At 33.0% G+C, this 17,101-nt stretch overlaps 2 protein-coding genes across 2 annotated transcripts; both read left to right on the top strand.

Annotated features, from left to right (window-relative positions):
- The first annotated feature begins 27 nt into the window (after window positions 1–27).
- Window positions 28–7,689, top strand: LOC111899159 (uncharacterized). Its single transcript, XM_023895041.3, has 10 exons — window positions 28–4,204; window positions 4,286–4,396; window positions 4,501–4,533; window positions 5,202–5,561; window positions 6,299–6,435; window positions 6,532–6,627; window positions 6,698–6,767; window positions 6,863–6,937; window positions 7,039–7,084; window positions 7,264–7,689. Exons 1-10 carry the CDS (start codon window positions 3,014–3,016, stop codon window positions 7,317–7,319), a joined length of 2,175 nt encoding a protein of 724 aa, XP_023750809.1. The 5' UTR covers window positions 28–3,013; the 3' UTR covers window positions 7,320–7,689.
- Window positions 7,690–12,276: 4,587 nt separating this feature from the next.
- On the top strand, window positions 12,277–16,538 carry LOC111899158 (uncharacterized). The gene is made up of 5 exons (XM_023895040.3): window positions 12,277–12,481; window positions 12,948–13,709; window positions 14,104–14,520; window positions 15,486–15,670; window positions 16,241–16,538. Exons 2-4 carry the CDS (start codon window positions 12,962–12,964, stop codon window positions 15,641–15,643), a joined length of 1,323 nt encoding a protein of 440 aa, XP_023750808.1. The 5' UTR covers window positions 12,277–12,481; window positions 12,948–12,961; the 3' UTR covers window positions 15,644–15,670; window positions 16,241–16,538.
- The last annotated feature ends 563 nt before the right edge of the window (window positions 16,539–17,101 follow it).

A 17,101-nucleotide genomic window follows, 5' to 3' on the forward strand; every position in this document is an offset into this window, starting at 1 on the left:
AGAGAGAGAGAGAGAGAGAGAGAGAGAGAGAGAGACCCTTTAATATTAAATCATTATGTTTTTTTTCTTTTTTTTTTAAATAACGCAAATCTTCATAAATAGTCCCTATGGCAGTGAAATGACATAAATACCCTCCACTTAACAGCCAAAAGTTAACGGAGTTAACAAAAAGGACCATTTGTTAAAAGTTTTGAAACCACTGGGACCATCTGTGAAGTTTTTAAAGATTAGGGACTAAACTTCAGATTTTCAGAAACCACATGGACCATTTTTGAAGTTTTGTCTTTAAAAAATCAAAATAAACAATACAAATCATATGAACAAAAATCGAAACAGATTCAGAAAACATAACCATCATCGATTTAAACTTAAATCGAAAGGTTTTATAGATTGGAAATTCATAGTTGAAAAAGAATAAAAGAACACATAATCTAAAACGTACCCATAATCGATCTAAACTATGATAAAATTAAAGTAAAATATCTCTATATCATTATCCTTCTTCCATGATGATCGACCACAAGACTGACCCACACAGATCGAAGCCCACATATATTTTATTTCTTCTTTCCCCTATTTACTTCTCCATTACAAAGCTTAGGTTAGATAAATTATGTAAAGAAATGAGGGAGATGACATAAGGCTACCGGTAATGAGGGGTGAGGCAGGGTATTTTTCATTTTATTTTTAGTGAGATTTAACTTTCATTAATTGAATTCCTAATTTAATTCATTTTATTTTTGGTGAGATTTAGTTGTCATTAATATAATTCCTACTTTAATTCATTTTATTTTTGGTGAGATTTAATTATCATTAATAGACTTCCTAATTTAAAACGTAATCTACGTTTTATAAAATTTATGGAAAAAAATAAAAGGGTTGACAAAGATAATGTCAGAAAATAATCTAATGGTGGAAAATATAGGATTGTAATGCAATCAATGGCCTTGATTTATTCATTTAGAGTTAAGGGTTCTCTTTTAATAATATTTAGAGGAAAGTCGGGTGTTATAGTTATAATATTCACATTGCAAAATAAGAAGTATAATAATGAAATCAAATTTATCAAAGGACATGTATTATTTGGTATAAATGCACTTTGATCTTAAGAAGTACTTTCCTTCACTTCTAGTGTTGAGTAATTGCTTAGTAGTCACAAATGGTTAACAATTATACACTCAATCAATGATTAGTTTCATAAAATCGAGTATAGACCCAATTTCCAATTATAATTATCTTATTTAAACTATTGCGAAAACTATAAAAAGTAATAAGGAAGCTAAAGGATTAAGTGGAAAATGCTGAAAACTTAGCATTCAATAGCTAGTTACTCAACCGAATCAAGCCATTCCAAGGCATGAACTTGACCGAGTCACCCTCATCACAACACATTGCGAACAATTTTTGCTTCTATATTGTTCAAATATGTCTAAACTACTTCCAATACATTCCAAACAACTTCCACTTGTCCTAGTTATGTACTAACATCTAAATAATTTTTTTAGTACATTCGATGTCAGTGAGTTTCATCCTCTAATCATGATCTACAAGCTCAACATGAAGGTGGAATTAACCACATGGCGGAATGATGTCTCCTTTATGATCTAATGTTTGATTCTGAATTTAAAACTCATCCAAACCTTCCTAATTAAGAAAAATCTCGGATTTAGGAAATCCTTAAATCTTAACTCGAAATAGCGTAGAAGAATCACAAGTAATGTACCTTACAAAGCTTAAATGGATCGATTTAAGTTTTTTCTTTCCTCCTGATCAGCACTTCAAACTTCTTCCTAATTCTTCCCCAGCCTCAAAATCACCAACTCTTTTTCCATCCAAAGTCCAAACTCTGTCAAATCGATTTGAGTTCAAATGAAAAGGGAGAAGAGTGTAAGTTTCATCTTTTGCATCTTTACATAATTGGTCCCTTAACTAGCCATTTTTCTAAATTAACCACTAGTTGGTTCTACCGAGGGGTGTAAACGATCTGAGTCGAGCCCGATCTTGGTCGGGCTCGACCCGGACTCGTTTAAGTTATGAGGGGATCGAGCTCGAGCTCGGCTCAATTCGAGCTTTATTGGATGAAGCTCAACTTAAGCTTGTGAAGAATTATATAGGTTCGGCTCGAGCTCGAGATTGACTCGTTTACTGTGTGATGAATCTAAATAAACTTAAGCTCGATTCAAGGCCGTTTATTCATACCCTAAATCCCTAATTCCCCAAATATATTTTTTTATTTTAATATATAAAAATAATAATAATGTATATCATATATAAACTCGTTTAGGCTCGCGAGCTCATTGATCGAAGCTTGGTTCGAGCTCATTTAATAAATGAGTCTCATACTTAGGCTCGAGCTTGATTCAGGCTCGTTTAATTTGATCTCGAGTTGAGCATTTAATGGGTCGATTTCGAGTAGCTCGACTCACTTAGACCCAAAGTTCTACTAGCCTTGGTCTGTTCCTTTACTTACCATTCTAACCCTGACTAACATAGTTTCTAACAAAAATGGTCCAGGATGAGTTAGTTAACAAAGGATCAGTTTTTGGCGCGAACGATGATGCCTGCTTACAATCTCTCAAAAGGTACCTTTTTTTTTCACAGGTATAGACAGAGAACGATCCCGACTAAACTATACAAATGTTTTACCTATGCAATTCACCTTGTAAACGGCAGCATTATGCTGATTGCATATTCACTGGTGTAAATAGCAAGCGTGGATCTTGTGACAACTTCACATCGTGTTCAACGATGTCTATGCTTTGTAGACATCGATTTCTCAACCTGAAGCATCTGTATTTCTATCATCGGAAACGACACATCTTCGCATCAAAACCTAGAGAACCATTTCGAGGTCTCATTGTTTGTTGTTAACTTTCTAACTTCCTTCCGGCTGCTGCTCCCCAAGTGTTTGATAATATTCCTGAACCAGATTATGCGTTTTAGGTTTTAGCTCTTGTTTTTGTTCAATCGCGTTGTAGAGTTTGTGGTATATCCGATTATTCCGTGTCTGGATATGGAGAGTCCGGTGCCATATAGCAGAGGGTTGCAGAAACATTCGATCACGAAGCAAGCGCGAAGTGGATATGAACCATCTGATACAGAGACAGAATTGCATGAAGCTCCATGGAGTCAATTCAATAAAAAGAGCTTAGAATTGGGATCTGGAGTACCAAAGATGAATTCCGAAGAAACTAGAAATTTAAATCATATGAGACTCAACCGAAGACACTCTTCAAAGTTCGATCCTGAAGGTCTCCCACCTCCGAGAAGACACAGCAAATCTCCATACAAAACACGACGAGATGACGCGAATCCCCGATCACCAACTCTCGGCCCACTTCCTCTTCCACCTGGCAGAAACATCAGCCCCTTTTCAAAATCTGAGCGTAGGAGACACGTTTCACCTTTTCAACAATCGCATGATCCATTGGATGATAACGATGAAGCTAATGGCTCATATATCAAGCAAAAACTCAGACAATCAAATCATGATTACGCTAGAACATTATCTGCACCTAGACTTCGACCAAAGGACAAAGACCAAAGGGTAAAAAGGAGAGACGAAAGGAGTAGAACACCTCCATTACGCAGAAGTATCACCCCAAGAAAAGACAAAGAAGTAAATTCCAAGAATTCTCATGCTCCTTCTGTAGGCGAGATCAATGAAATGGTTGCAAATGCGAAACTCGCCAAGAGTCCGATCCGACGTGGCGCAGTTTTCGATAGCACAGACTCTCTTCCAGGTGGAGATATCTTCTTTTCTCGAGATTATCCACCAGTTTCAAAGCCGAAAGTCTTCATAGAAAAGAAATCCTACAAATCAAACACCATTCCTAACTACAATACTCCTGGTAATTACTCTTCTAGTCTTTTAACTCCAACAACTATCATCTCAACTTCTGCTGTAAGTAGACAAAGTAGCAATGTAAGCGATGCTAGTGGGAAGTCAACGGGGAGTTCTTGGAAGTTCACTGCAAATAGGAGAAAAAACCAGACAGATGCATGGTTTTCTTGCATAGGGAAAGGATCTTGTCGAAGTGGAACTACTAAAAAGTCTCCTGAAAGAGCTTTTGATGAAGCTTCTTTTATTGAAAAGGCTTTTGTTGTTGAGAGTCTTAGACAATTTTGGGCTGATAAACATCAACCTTCTTCATTGGATGGATTTGCTTGCCATAAACAAGAAGCCCTGCAACTTAAACAACTTGTAAGTGTCTTCAGTTTCTTAATCTTTGTTTTTTGTTTATATGAATTTGGTTATAAAGATTCTTATTATGTTGCAATTTAGGCATCACAAGAAATATTTCCACATATTCTTTTCAAGGGAGCTCAAGGTTCAGGTAGGAAAGCATTCACAATGGCCCTATTGCGTGAGATATATGGAGATGCTGCTCGAAATGTAATTTTAGTTTCAGTAACTAAAACTATGTTTACCCTTTATAGTTTATATAAATTATACACCAATAATACTCAAATTTCTCATTTTTAATCTTTCTTTTGCAGATATCTCATGATTTAAGATACTTCCAGATTCAGGTATGAAAACAGGAAGTAAAATTATTCCACATTACAATCCACATGGTTATATTTTTTAGTTAATGACATAAATAGGTAACAAACTATTTTTTTTTACAAAACACCATTGTTTTTTTTTAAAAAAAAAAATACCATACATGGGTGACTAACTATTTGTTTTCATCCACAAATTACCATTAAAATAATGGTATTTCACTATTTTGGGATCAATTTTTTTAATGATTTTCACCTGCTTTACCAGGTATATCAGGTCATATTTCATATTTACACTTTTGACCCAAATTATAAATTTTGTTACAAATTTGGTGACTATTTGTTTTCATCCACAAATTACCATAAAAATAATGGTATTTCACTATTTTGGGATCAATTTTTTTTTAATGATTTTCACCTGCTTTACCAGGTATATCAGGTCATATTTCATATTTACACTTTTGACCCAAATTTTAAATTTTGTTACAAATTTGGTCCAAACTTATAAATTTTGTTACGTGTATGTTCCAAACTTTAAAACAAAATGTTTGGACCAAATTTATGTAGAATTTGTTAAAACAAAAAGTCTGGACCATAACGATAACAAAATTTAAACTTTTGACCAAACTCGTAAGAAAGTTTAAAATCTGGGTCAAAAGTGTAAATATGAAATATAAGAATTTTTTTGTATACAGGAAACTCGGTTGACTCAAGTAGCTGTTCCTGTAACTTCAAGTGTGCATCATGTAGAGCTTAATGTGTATTTGGAAGCAAATGCCAGATATGCCCTTATGGCTTCAGTTAAACAAATAAGTAGCAACCATTCAGTTGCTCCTGAGATTAGTACAGTTAATTTGAAGCCTGATTTTACAGTTATGGTCCTTTATGATGTTGATAAAGCTGATGAAAGCATTCAGCACTTGATAAAGTGGATCATGGATTGCTATTCAGATGTTTGTAAACTTGTCCTTTGTTGTGAGGATGATCTCCATATTCTTGAACCTGTCAAAACTAGGTGCCACGTCATCAAACTTGATCCTCCAGTGACTCATGAAGTAAGTGCTAGTTAACATTAACATTTTTCTTTTTTTACTTAAACTTACTTTTTTTGGAATGTAAGGGTAAAACGGTCATTTAGACGGTTTATTCGGTCTAGAATTATATATACAATACTTTATCTATAGACAAACACCATCAATGTGGCTGAATGGGTAATGATGTGTGTCTGGATAAAGTGTTGTATACATAAAGTTTGTTTCTTTATATAGCTGAAAGAGACTAAATGACCGTTTTACCCCTACATTGTAACAAACAATATTCACAATATTAGTTAATTTTAACGGTATTCATCACGTGAGAGGAGTTTGGACAGTGTTGTATACATAAAGTTTGTTTCTTTTATAGCTGAACAAGGCTAAATGACCATTTTACCCCTACATTCCAACGAACAATATTTCACAATATAAAAGTTAATTTTAACAATAATCATCACATGAGAGGAGTTTGGTCAGTGTTGTATACTTAAAGTTTGTTTCTTTTATAGCTGAACAAGGCTAAATGACCATTTTACCCCTACATTCCAACGAACAATATTTCACAATATAAAAGTTAATTTTAACAATAATCATCACATGAGAGGAGTTTGGTCAGTGTTGTAATCTTAAAGTTTGTTTCTTTTATAGCTGAACGATACTAAATGACCATTTTACCCCTACATTCCAACAAACAATTTTCACAATATCAGTTAATACACTTGGTGAATAACTTTTCTATTTATAAATGAAATTTTCAGATCATGGAAGTTCTTATTCAAATAGCAAGGAAAGAAAACTTTGATTTACCAATGAAATTTGCTGCAAAAATTGCTAATAAATCCAAACAGAATTTAAGGAAAGCAATCATGGCTCTTGAAGCATGCAAGTCTCACAAGTAAGAAAAAAATTTATTTATTATCTTGATAATAATAATAATAATAATAAATACATTCTTACTTCTTATTATTCTAACACTCAAGAATTTATGCAGCTATCCTTTTGTAGAAGATCAACCAATTGCAATAGGATGGGAAAATGTCCTAATTGACCTTGCTGCTGAGATCCTAGCTGATCCATCATCTAAAAGGCAAGTTTATAAATTATTACATTTTTTTTATGTAATTTTTAATTACAAATATTAATTTTTTTTTTAACAGGCTATTTCTCATACGTGGAAAGCTACAAAAACTTCTGGTGGAGTTTGTTCACCCAAAATTAATTCTTTTGGTAAATTTATATATGACTTTTTAGTTTTTAATATTATATTAAAATCCACGTCATTATTAAAATTTATATAAATTAAAAAATTTCCATGTGTACAGAAACTGATTGAACAGTTCCTCAAGGGTGTAGAAGCTACCATCAAAAGGGAGCTATATTATTGGCATGGTTATTATGTAATTTCCACGTCATTCTACCATAAATATTAAATTTTTTATTTTTTATTTTTTTCATTTTTATGAAATTCATGTGCTTAAAATTTAATGCCACCTTTCAGGATAAGAGACTCCCAGTTGGAACCAGTGCCTTACTAAAATTAGAAGGTAATAAAGATAATGAGTTTTTTTTTTTTTTTTTTTTTTTTGATATGATCTATTTATGATAAATGAATGCATCAAAAGTAGAGAAATTCAGGAAAAATTTACTTTTATTTGTTTTTTTCCTTGATTTTTTAAACATTATTTATCCACATGAACAAATTTCTTATTGCTTTTCCTAACAGAGTTTGTTGCCAAATTCATGAGTATACACCGCAAGAATTTACTTAATCGTCAGTGACTGAAGTTTGGCGAATCTGTATTCAGACACATTGGAAAGAAAAGATAAGATTGCAACGTTTTCTTTTTGGGGGAATTGTTTGGTGTGAAATTACATATTTACCCATTATAAATCATTATGAATGTAGATTTGGTTGTGGGGTTGTGGGTGCTTTTTATGAATGTTTTGTATCAAGTGGTGAATTATGTTGAAAGTAAGTTTGTATATTTTAGTTGATAGTTGTTTTGAGTTAAGTCGCTCAAAAAGAGGTATGAATTTTGAAAATAAAATGATTTGTTGTAATAGTTATTAAATACTCACATACATGGATAAAACCGTTGTCACGTTCAATGATTGTATAGAATTTTGAAAATAAAATGATTGTTGTATATTTATTCAATGTAATTTTTGGTTGTACAAAAAACATCAGTAGTTGTCTTACAAAACATTTTACAACACAATGGGTCATCATGCCTATTGTACACACTACTAACTCAAACTCAAAATGGAGGGACGTAAATCGAAAGGTTGCAAGGTTCAGTGGCATCCCTCCGTTCCACAAGATATCATATGAACATGAGATATTGATTATAATCAATATCACTATCTAACATTTTGTTTTCCGATTTTTGATTTTTGATGACGACATAAGACTTTTAATCGAACACATCAATTTAGTCTTGACTAGGCCTAACACTTGTAAGTCAACACCAAATCACCACGGGGCTCGAAAATATCGCTTTTCCCGTTAGGGAAACATGAACGAATAAACTTTGACTTATATGCTTGCACTATTTACTCATCAAATCATGCACAACAATATGTTTTATAACATTAAGTTACTAATGTGTTTATGTATTATCAATACACCACTGACTTGTAAAGCACAACTCATATATTTCGTTTCAAGAATATAAAATATTATCGTCTCAGAATTATTCATGATAAAATCCATGAAGTAATTCTCTGAGCATGGGTTTATCCAATACTCAAAGTCCCCATTTTCTAAGTACTCATGAATATTGTAGCAACCATTGTAATGTCTAATCTCCATAGACAATCCACAATTCAATTCATGACAGTCTTCATTCACTACTTACTTCCTAAAGCATGAGCGACTGTGGAGTTTCGAATAATCAAATTATTCAAGAAGTAAAACATGCAAAGTAAAACAAAATAACAACCTAATTAACTATAGTCTCAAAACTATTGAATATAAATAAAACTCTTATTATTTAATCACCATATTAATTAAGACTTTATCATTGTATAATGTTTCGAGTAATCAACTAACCACCTGAATTAAATTAAAACATGTTTCGAGTAATCAACTAACCACCTGAATTAAACATCAGTCATGCCATGTTATGAACATATATACTATGTTTCTATATGGTCCTTCCTTTGTGAATAGATCGACCGACACTATTCCAATGATACTCATCTCACAATTCCAAATTCTTGTCACTACTAAAATGCGTTAGAATTCTAAGCTTACATGCATTGTCCTTTAGTGATTTCGAGGCTTTAAAGTCACAGAGACTTAGCCAATGACATTACAAAATGTTCCATTGGAACTTTGTTACTACAAACAATTCCATGGAAATGAAGTCTTAAATTCAAGGTACACTTCTTTAACACCTTTCTTGCATTAAAGTTTCCAACTCAAATGTAGATTCTAATAATCAACTCTCATTATGGAAACATTTCCACATTCCCATATGACCATCAATTTTGACCAAGAATCATCCTAATCTAAAACATATCACTATGGTCCTTCCAAACAATACCATACTTCCAACTGTCTACAAGCAACCAATCTATTGCTATAACCTTAGAATGTTTTTTAACAGTTGTTTAACAACTTTAGTCACACAAAGTTCTAGTCCTTTTCCTTGTCAATGTCCAAAGCATTTGGAAAAATCAGAACAAGTGAATATTATAACATATGTAATCGATCCTATACCCGAAGCATATGAGACTCGATTCATTATGTCTTACATAAGGATCCGATATATGTTCTGTCTCTTGCTATAATATTTATGTATATTGAATTTCCTATGTTGAGTCATTTCAATATGATATTCATATATGTTTATGACTAAGTTCTATTAAACTATGCAATCTAAACTTTTAGATTTGAAACAAACTATGAATGCCCTCTCCCTTAAGTCTATCATAGAGAAACAATTCTCAAATTTTGCAATTTGCAAACTGAAAAACTTTGTTTCTTATGAACAATATTGTCAACTTGCAATACTATCATAATAATTATGCTCCCACTAGCATAACAATAACAATTATGCTCCCACTAGCTTTGACATGTACCCAGAAATCAACTGGACTTTTAGAAACCAATACTCTTGATTTTCTTACTAAAGTGCAGATTTCTAATACGTGATAAAAGAAGGGCACAACTCGATTGCATCGCATCAATGGGGGACTTGTGTACTTGATAACTTTTAATGATACTCTGATAAATGCAATTGTGATTTCAATAAATACTTAAAGTTTTAATTGAAAATTTTAGGTTGAATTTTAGGGCATTACAACAACTTTTCGGTTGGAATGCCCTGGCCTACAACCTTTCCGTTGGATTGTCAATACATAATGGGTCCACAACCTCCTGATTGGATTACCCCCGGCCAACAACCTTCCGGTTGGAATGCCCCGGCCCATAACCTTTCATTTAGAATGTCCCCGTCCGTTGACTGACAACACAAAGTAGTACAGTCTCAACCCCACTATATCATGTTGACATATACATAACAATTAACATATATCTAGCTACAAATAAACATATAACTAGTCAGCAAACAAACAAGCAGATCTACAAATCACTACCGTATAGCAGCATCTTGCTTACTAGGATACAGACCTAACAAATCACTATAACATAACTACATCCTATATAATAGGATACATAATATAGTGGGCCGACATTGGTGCCTTCGATTTATGAGTACAATGAAGAAAACTCACATCTCAGTCTGAAAAGATAGCTGATCAACACGTTGCTCTGAATACGAACTCTACCGATCACCTTTACATGAGCAAAACTCAGTCCACAGATCAAATACCCAAAATACCCTTATGTTAAACCTGGTCGAAGTCAACATAGCTAGTAACCACGACATGGCCTCATTGGCCGCACCGTGGCTATAAACCGATAAAACAGGCGGGTCTTGACCAAGTCACCACGCCGTGGTAACCTTAACCACATTGTGGTGATGCGTCTAGAAAACTTAAGGCATTATGTCATTTCCTTCATCTATCTGAGCTCCTAAAGATTAGATATGGTCCTTCCCATGGTCTTTATCCCTCAAAACCCTCCATAAACCAAAGTCCCAACCCTAACCTCTAATGATAACTTAAGGCATCAAGACTCTTATTAAGAGCCCAATCTTTAGAGTTAAACCTCCAAAGTTTCTTGAAGGATTTCATGCCCCTAAGGGACCTTAAAAATTGTGGCTTTATGGACATGCATGTCGAATGCATGCCTTTTCCATTTTTGGTCAAAAATAGGGTTTTTTAACCAAAACTTCCATGCGTGACCTCAAATCTCGATTATAATTCAGATCCACTACACTAAATGCTCTACTTGATCTGGAGATTCATAAATTTGAAAATTTTATGAGATCCCATTACTTAAATCCATCAAAACATGGAAAAGGGGACAAAATCGAAAGATCTAGCAACATGGTAAGAAAAAGGTTGAATCTTGGACACTCACCAAGGTCCATAGGATATACTAGCGGGAGAAATGATGCTTTCCAAGCAACCACCACACCAAGAGCTTCCTTCTCCATCAAAAATCACCAAAAAGCACCAAGAATGAGCTCACAACTTCAATGGAGGCTAGGGCTAGGGTTTCTGAGGTTGGGAGGAAGATGGAGGCTGAAACCCTAGCCTTAATGTTCTTTATATAGTGTTCAAAGCCCAAAATTAGGGTTTTCACTAAAACACCTTCCATGTCGTGGTGCCCAAGACAATGTGGTGTTGGGTCATTTTAAGTCCCACGATCCAAAACGCTCTGCCACATCGTGGTGATGCTCCACCACACTGTGGCCACCACAATTATGATTTATACATAAAAGTTGATTCATGCCTAGACCGGATGTTACATGAAAACTTATAATACGATAAGGGCCCTTTTTCTGGCTTATCCTGGGCCTTCGAGGATATTTAATTCCTCAAGGGCGGCCCTGCCTATTAAGGTGCAAATGAAGGATTTATAAATAAAAAAAGTTTGTTTTATAAAAAAAACAGTTTGATACGGTATGTTTAAGAGCATGTAATTCAGTTAATACATATCCAAATAAGATGTTTTTGGAGTCTAAAATTAATCCAAAACATTGAAATACATTCTTAAAAAATCAGGCCGAATCGACTTATTACGAAACAGGTATGAAAATTTAAGGACTTATAACGAAACATGTATGACAATTTCAAATGAAGTAAAATCCAACACATTGTAGAAACAACAACAAATCAACTTTAATACTCCATATTTAAGGACTTTAAATGAGTCAATACATATGAAAATAAGGTATTTATGGATTCTAGAAAAAAAAAAACAGACATACTTATAACAAAGCGATTATGATAGTTTAAAGTGAAGCAAAAATACTTCACAATGCAGATTGATTCAAGCCCATTCTAATTTCGATTCTAGGTCTTAGGCCCGATTAACCTAAAACCCGAAGGACCCCCACACAATACTTGATTTTAGGCCAATAACGAACCTGATAACTAGACCGATTTTGAGTAATATGGGTCCAACCAGTTCCGGTTTGGTTCCGATTCCAGAACGGGTTTCCGGTTTCAAAGCACATCCCTACCACAGAGACTGGCGTTGTAATGAAAATAATAATTGGACCAACATAGAGTATTATGCCAAACAACAAGGACCACTAATGTAACTTTGTCTATATATTATTTTTACTTAACCGTTACCATTTTGTATGGAGCATGGAAATTTTAAGGATTTTGTGGTGGTAATTGGTGCAGAGAGCGATGGTTATTCGCAACGAGAGAAAACTTTAAGCGGTTGTTTTCACCACAAGCCATGGAGAGGAGGGAGGAGTCTTGTTCCAAACTTTCTCATGGGATGATCTTCTTCTTCTTCTTCGTTTCTCGTTTCCCTCTCTGATTCCTTTCCTCCAACTCCACCACCGTTAAAGGTAAATTTCTTTTGTCGATCGGAAATTTTGTTTGCATCTGCATTCCATGAATAGTTTTTCTTGCTCGTGCTTTTTGGAATTCCATGCTTAATTCGGTTAGCTTGGGTTGTTTCACATTCAACTTTGCTTGTTATTACGATTCCATTTTAAGTTAATTTGTTCAACATAATGTTACGATGTTTCACATTTGAATTTGCGTGTTAATTTGTTTCGGAGGCTCTAGGGTTTTAATTTGTAGTATGCACAAACCAATTGTTTGATTCGGCATTCATACATTCTCAATGCATAATATGCATCCAATTTTAGGGTAAACTTTATTGATTTCAGATCGTTTGAAAGAATAAACATGTTTTTAACTTTCAATGTTCGAAACTTTTTTAAAGACGTAATTGCGAAATTACGCACTTGTTTCTTATTATAATCTGTTTTTTGCATTTTATTCTAAAAAATTCTGAAAACAATACAGATCTTCATGGTGCAATGCCTACTTTTACAACAGTGGCTTTGGATAGTTTAATAGAACCAAAAGCTTCTAAGCTAGCATCAACAAGGAAGACAAAACCTGAACCAAAACTGGAGAGAAGAAATAGCAGCTCCACTCTTACAAAACAAGCCAGTGGAATCCATGGTGCTGATGGAAAACAAGAATTGGGAAACACCACAATCACAATGGAAAGAAAGCATCATTGGAATCAAATTTCACCTGCTCTTTATGCTACTCCTGAACCAACACCACTTCCAGATTCTCAACTATCATTTCCTTCATCACCTTATGTTGTTGACCATAAGAGACGTGGACCTAGACTTTCCAAGACTTACTCAGCTGTTCTTCATCGCGATGAAAAAAAGACAGTTGAAATTGGGAAAAGTTTAGAAGCAGAAGATGTTGGATCTAGCAAGGTTTTTGACACCAAAGATACTGTTTCTAGTAATGCTGATGTTCCCCATGTGAAGTTTCTGAATAATGGAGATCTTGGATCAAAAAAGGTTCTGAATGTCATAAATACTGTTTCTGGTGATGTTGATGATACGCGTGTCAAGTTTCATCATAATGCAGATGGACGTGAGAATTCAAGAAAGCATGATGCATTGGAAAGAGAAGGTGAAGTGGATGACTTTTTTGACCCTAATGATACAATGAGTGGAAGTGATGGGGAAACTAATCATGTAGTAGAGAGGCCTTTAAATGTCAACACTCCATTTGCTGAGTTTTATGATGCTTGGGAAGGTAATCTAATTTCATTCCTATCTGTTTTTGGTCTTTCTAACTCACACTATTAATAAATGAAAGTTAAATTTTTCGATACCCAACTCCACCCTTCAAGAATATTTTTTCATAATGACTATTCTACCCCTTCTTTATCCAGTTATAAGAAAACAATGAAAGCACAAGATGTAACAGAAAGAAATACAATTAGGATGCTACAATACACAAACAATATTTTTTCAAAATGACTATTCTACCCCTCCTTTAATATCGAAAGCAAAAGATATAATAGAAAGAAATAAAAGTAGGATGCTACATACAATACACAAACAAATGAAAGACTATTGCTATTTCTTTCATTTCAACCATATTACAATACTAAGGAATTGGTGATTCCGATGTGTTATCACCACAGAACTGGCAACAGAAACCGGAATCCAGCATAAGGCAACTGACATTGAGGGGGAATTACGTGAGATGCGATCAGGATTTCTGTATGAGAGGGAGAAAAGAAGGCAAGCTGAAAATCGTCTGAATGATATGAAAAGTCAATGGGGGAGGATTCGTGAAAAATTAGCCATTGTTGGATTAAATCTTCCTTTAGATCCTACTGTAGTGGAGGATGATCAAACCAAAGATCCTGGAGAAGAGATATGTCGCCAGGTTGATGTTTTACGGTTTGTTTCCAATTCCGTTGGGAAGGGAATTGCAAGGGCGGAAATGGAATCACAATTCCAGTCTAAGAACTTTGAGATTGCTAGGTTGTTGGATCGAGTGCATTACTATGAGGCTGTTAATCATGAAATGTCTCAGAGGAATCAAGAAAGTGTTGGTGAGTTTTATACTTTGACATTTCCTTGACTTTTTCTATTAACCCCTTTAAACAACACTATGGAATTGGGGAATGATTCGTTACATTGAAATTAAAAAAGAAAAAGAAAAAAAATGTTTCTTGCCTGATGGAATGGAATGGACGATTCATGAAGGAATGTGATTCCATCCATTTTGATTATAATTTTCATTCCATCATGAAATTGCAATTGAACCCATTTTTTTATTGAGCTGTTGTTAATGAAACAAATATTTTCAAAAAAGTTCATTTCGTTGAACTAAATTACATTTCTGTTTTTTAGAAGGGTTAATCTCATAAAAGACCTTATATTTTGTATTTTTTCTTTCGATTAAACTTAACTTTATTTTTTTCCTGATAAAGACCTTGTACATTTTTCAGTTTTTTAGCCCGTTTAGTCATTTTTTGCCGAAAAAACTTGTAACATGTGAGGGTTTTTTCGGAAAAAAGTAAAATAGTTGAGAGTTTTTTCAGAAAAAATGAAAAAAGTACAAGGTCTTTATCAGAAAAAAAAATAAAGTTAAATTTAATAAAAAAAAACACAAAATATAAGGTCTTTTATGAGATTAAACCTTTTCAGAACCAATTATAAAATAATATTTTTTAATTATAACTTATTTAGATTTTAATAATAATGAGCTTTTATTACGTACAATGTATTATTTACTTAAATCCCTAGAATAAAATTAAAATTATATCATATCTACACATAATGTAAAAGAAATCATGTGAAAATTCATTTCCATTAGTAGAGGCCACCCAAACATGATCATGACTCATTCGATTAACTTATATATATATATATATATATATATATATATATATATATATATATATATATATATATATATAATGATAGTGATTAATTGATAACTGGTTTAAATGCACATATTTTTGTTAAAGTGTCAACTATTAGTTTTAGAATTTTTATTTATTTATTTTTATAGAAACCATGCGACGACTTAGGCAAAAGAGGAAGAAAAGACAAAGGTGGATTTGGGGTTCAATTGGTGTTGCAATAACACTTGGAAGTACCGCTTTAGCTTGGTCTTACCTCCCAACCGCAAAACCATCATCATCTGAATCCAACCGTTCCACTCAGTGATCACTACCCCAAACCCACCACCACTGGGTATGTCTCAATACCTCAATAAGAAAACAATTGAATCTCAAATCAAAACTATGATGTTAAAACTACACATAGTTAAATAATGAAAGATAACAAAATATTTTTAAATGCAAGAAATAGCAATGTACTTTCAAAGCACAATATTTTGAAAAGAAAAAAAAAAATGGAAGAGTAAATTACACGAATGGTCCCTATGGTTTGGGGTAATTTGCATGTTTGGTCCTAACTTATTTTTTTAACCCAAAAAGTCCCAACTGTTTGTTTTTGTTTGCGTTTGGTCCCTGTCTTACCTAAAATGACTATTTTGCCATTGATTTTTTAATTTATTTAAATAAAAATCAAGGGCAAAATAGTATTTTTAGGTAAGATAGGGACCAAGCGCGCAATAAAAACAAACTGTAGAGACCTTCCGAGTTAAAAAAATAAGTTAGAGACCAAACATGCAAATTACCCCAAACCATAATGACCATTCGTGTAATTTACTCAAAATGGAATTACACAGATAGAAATGAGAGTATTATGCTATAAATTATAATACACAAAAAAATAAAAATATGTTGTTATTTCTTGTAGGTTAGTCCCGATTGTAAGTTGAGCTTTTTGAGAAGGTTGTATATAATACATATTTTTCGGCGGTAATAAAACATTTTTGGCAGTAATAAAAAACATGTTAATTATAGTTTACATCATACATGTAAACAAAAGTTACCATTGTGAGAATTTGTGGGGTGGAGAAAGAGATCATTGCAAGAAGTTGTGTCAAGACTCCTAGGTGTAATTATTCTTTTTGAATTTCTTTTTTATTTTTTATTTGTTAATTAAAGTTTATGTTTTGCCAAATTTAAGAAAAAAAGATCTTAAATTTGTGTTTGGTTATCGTTTCTTTTTTTTTTTTTCTTTGATCTGTCAAACATAATAATTAAATTAAGGACATGTTTTACAAATTACCTGAAAAGCTAGTTAATGGCTAAAAACTTGATATTAGATAAAAAAATTATGTTTGGTAACACTAACTGATAAGCAAATTGAAATATGTAAAATGACATAAAATAGCATGTAGAAGATTGATTTTTTAAAAGAAATAATTAATAAAGCGTATATTTGGGAGAATTTAAAAAAAAAAAATCTCCATAAACTCTTTTAAATGCTAGTCTAAGTAGTTTTTTGAAAAAACAATTTAAAAACTACTTTTTGATTATTAAAACATTACAATATAAAAAAGAAACTCAAAAAGTGAGTTTGTTTATAAGCAATGTTTTAAAATTTGGGTTTTTAGTTGACCCGATATGATATTAATTCAAACCGATTTTTAGAATTTTCATGTATTTTATAAATACGTTCATACATATAAAGTATATATAATATATAATTACCACATGTATCAAGGTCTTTTATGTGCTTGTAAAAAAAAGTTATAATAATAGGGAACGTGGT

Source organism: Lactuca sativa, chromosome 4, assembly GCF_002870075.4.
Source record: "Lactuca sativa cultivar Salinas chromosome 4, Lsat_Salinas_v11, whole genome shotgun sequence".
NCBI lineage: Eukaryota > Viridiplantae > Streptophyta > Magnoliopsida > Asterales > Asteraceae > Lactuca > Lactuca sativa.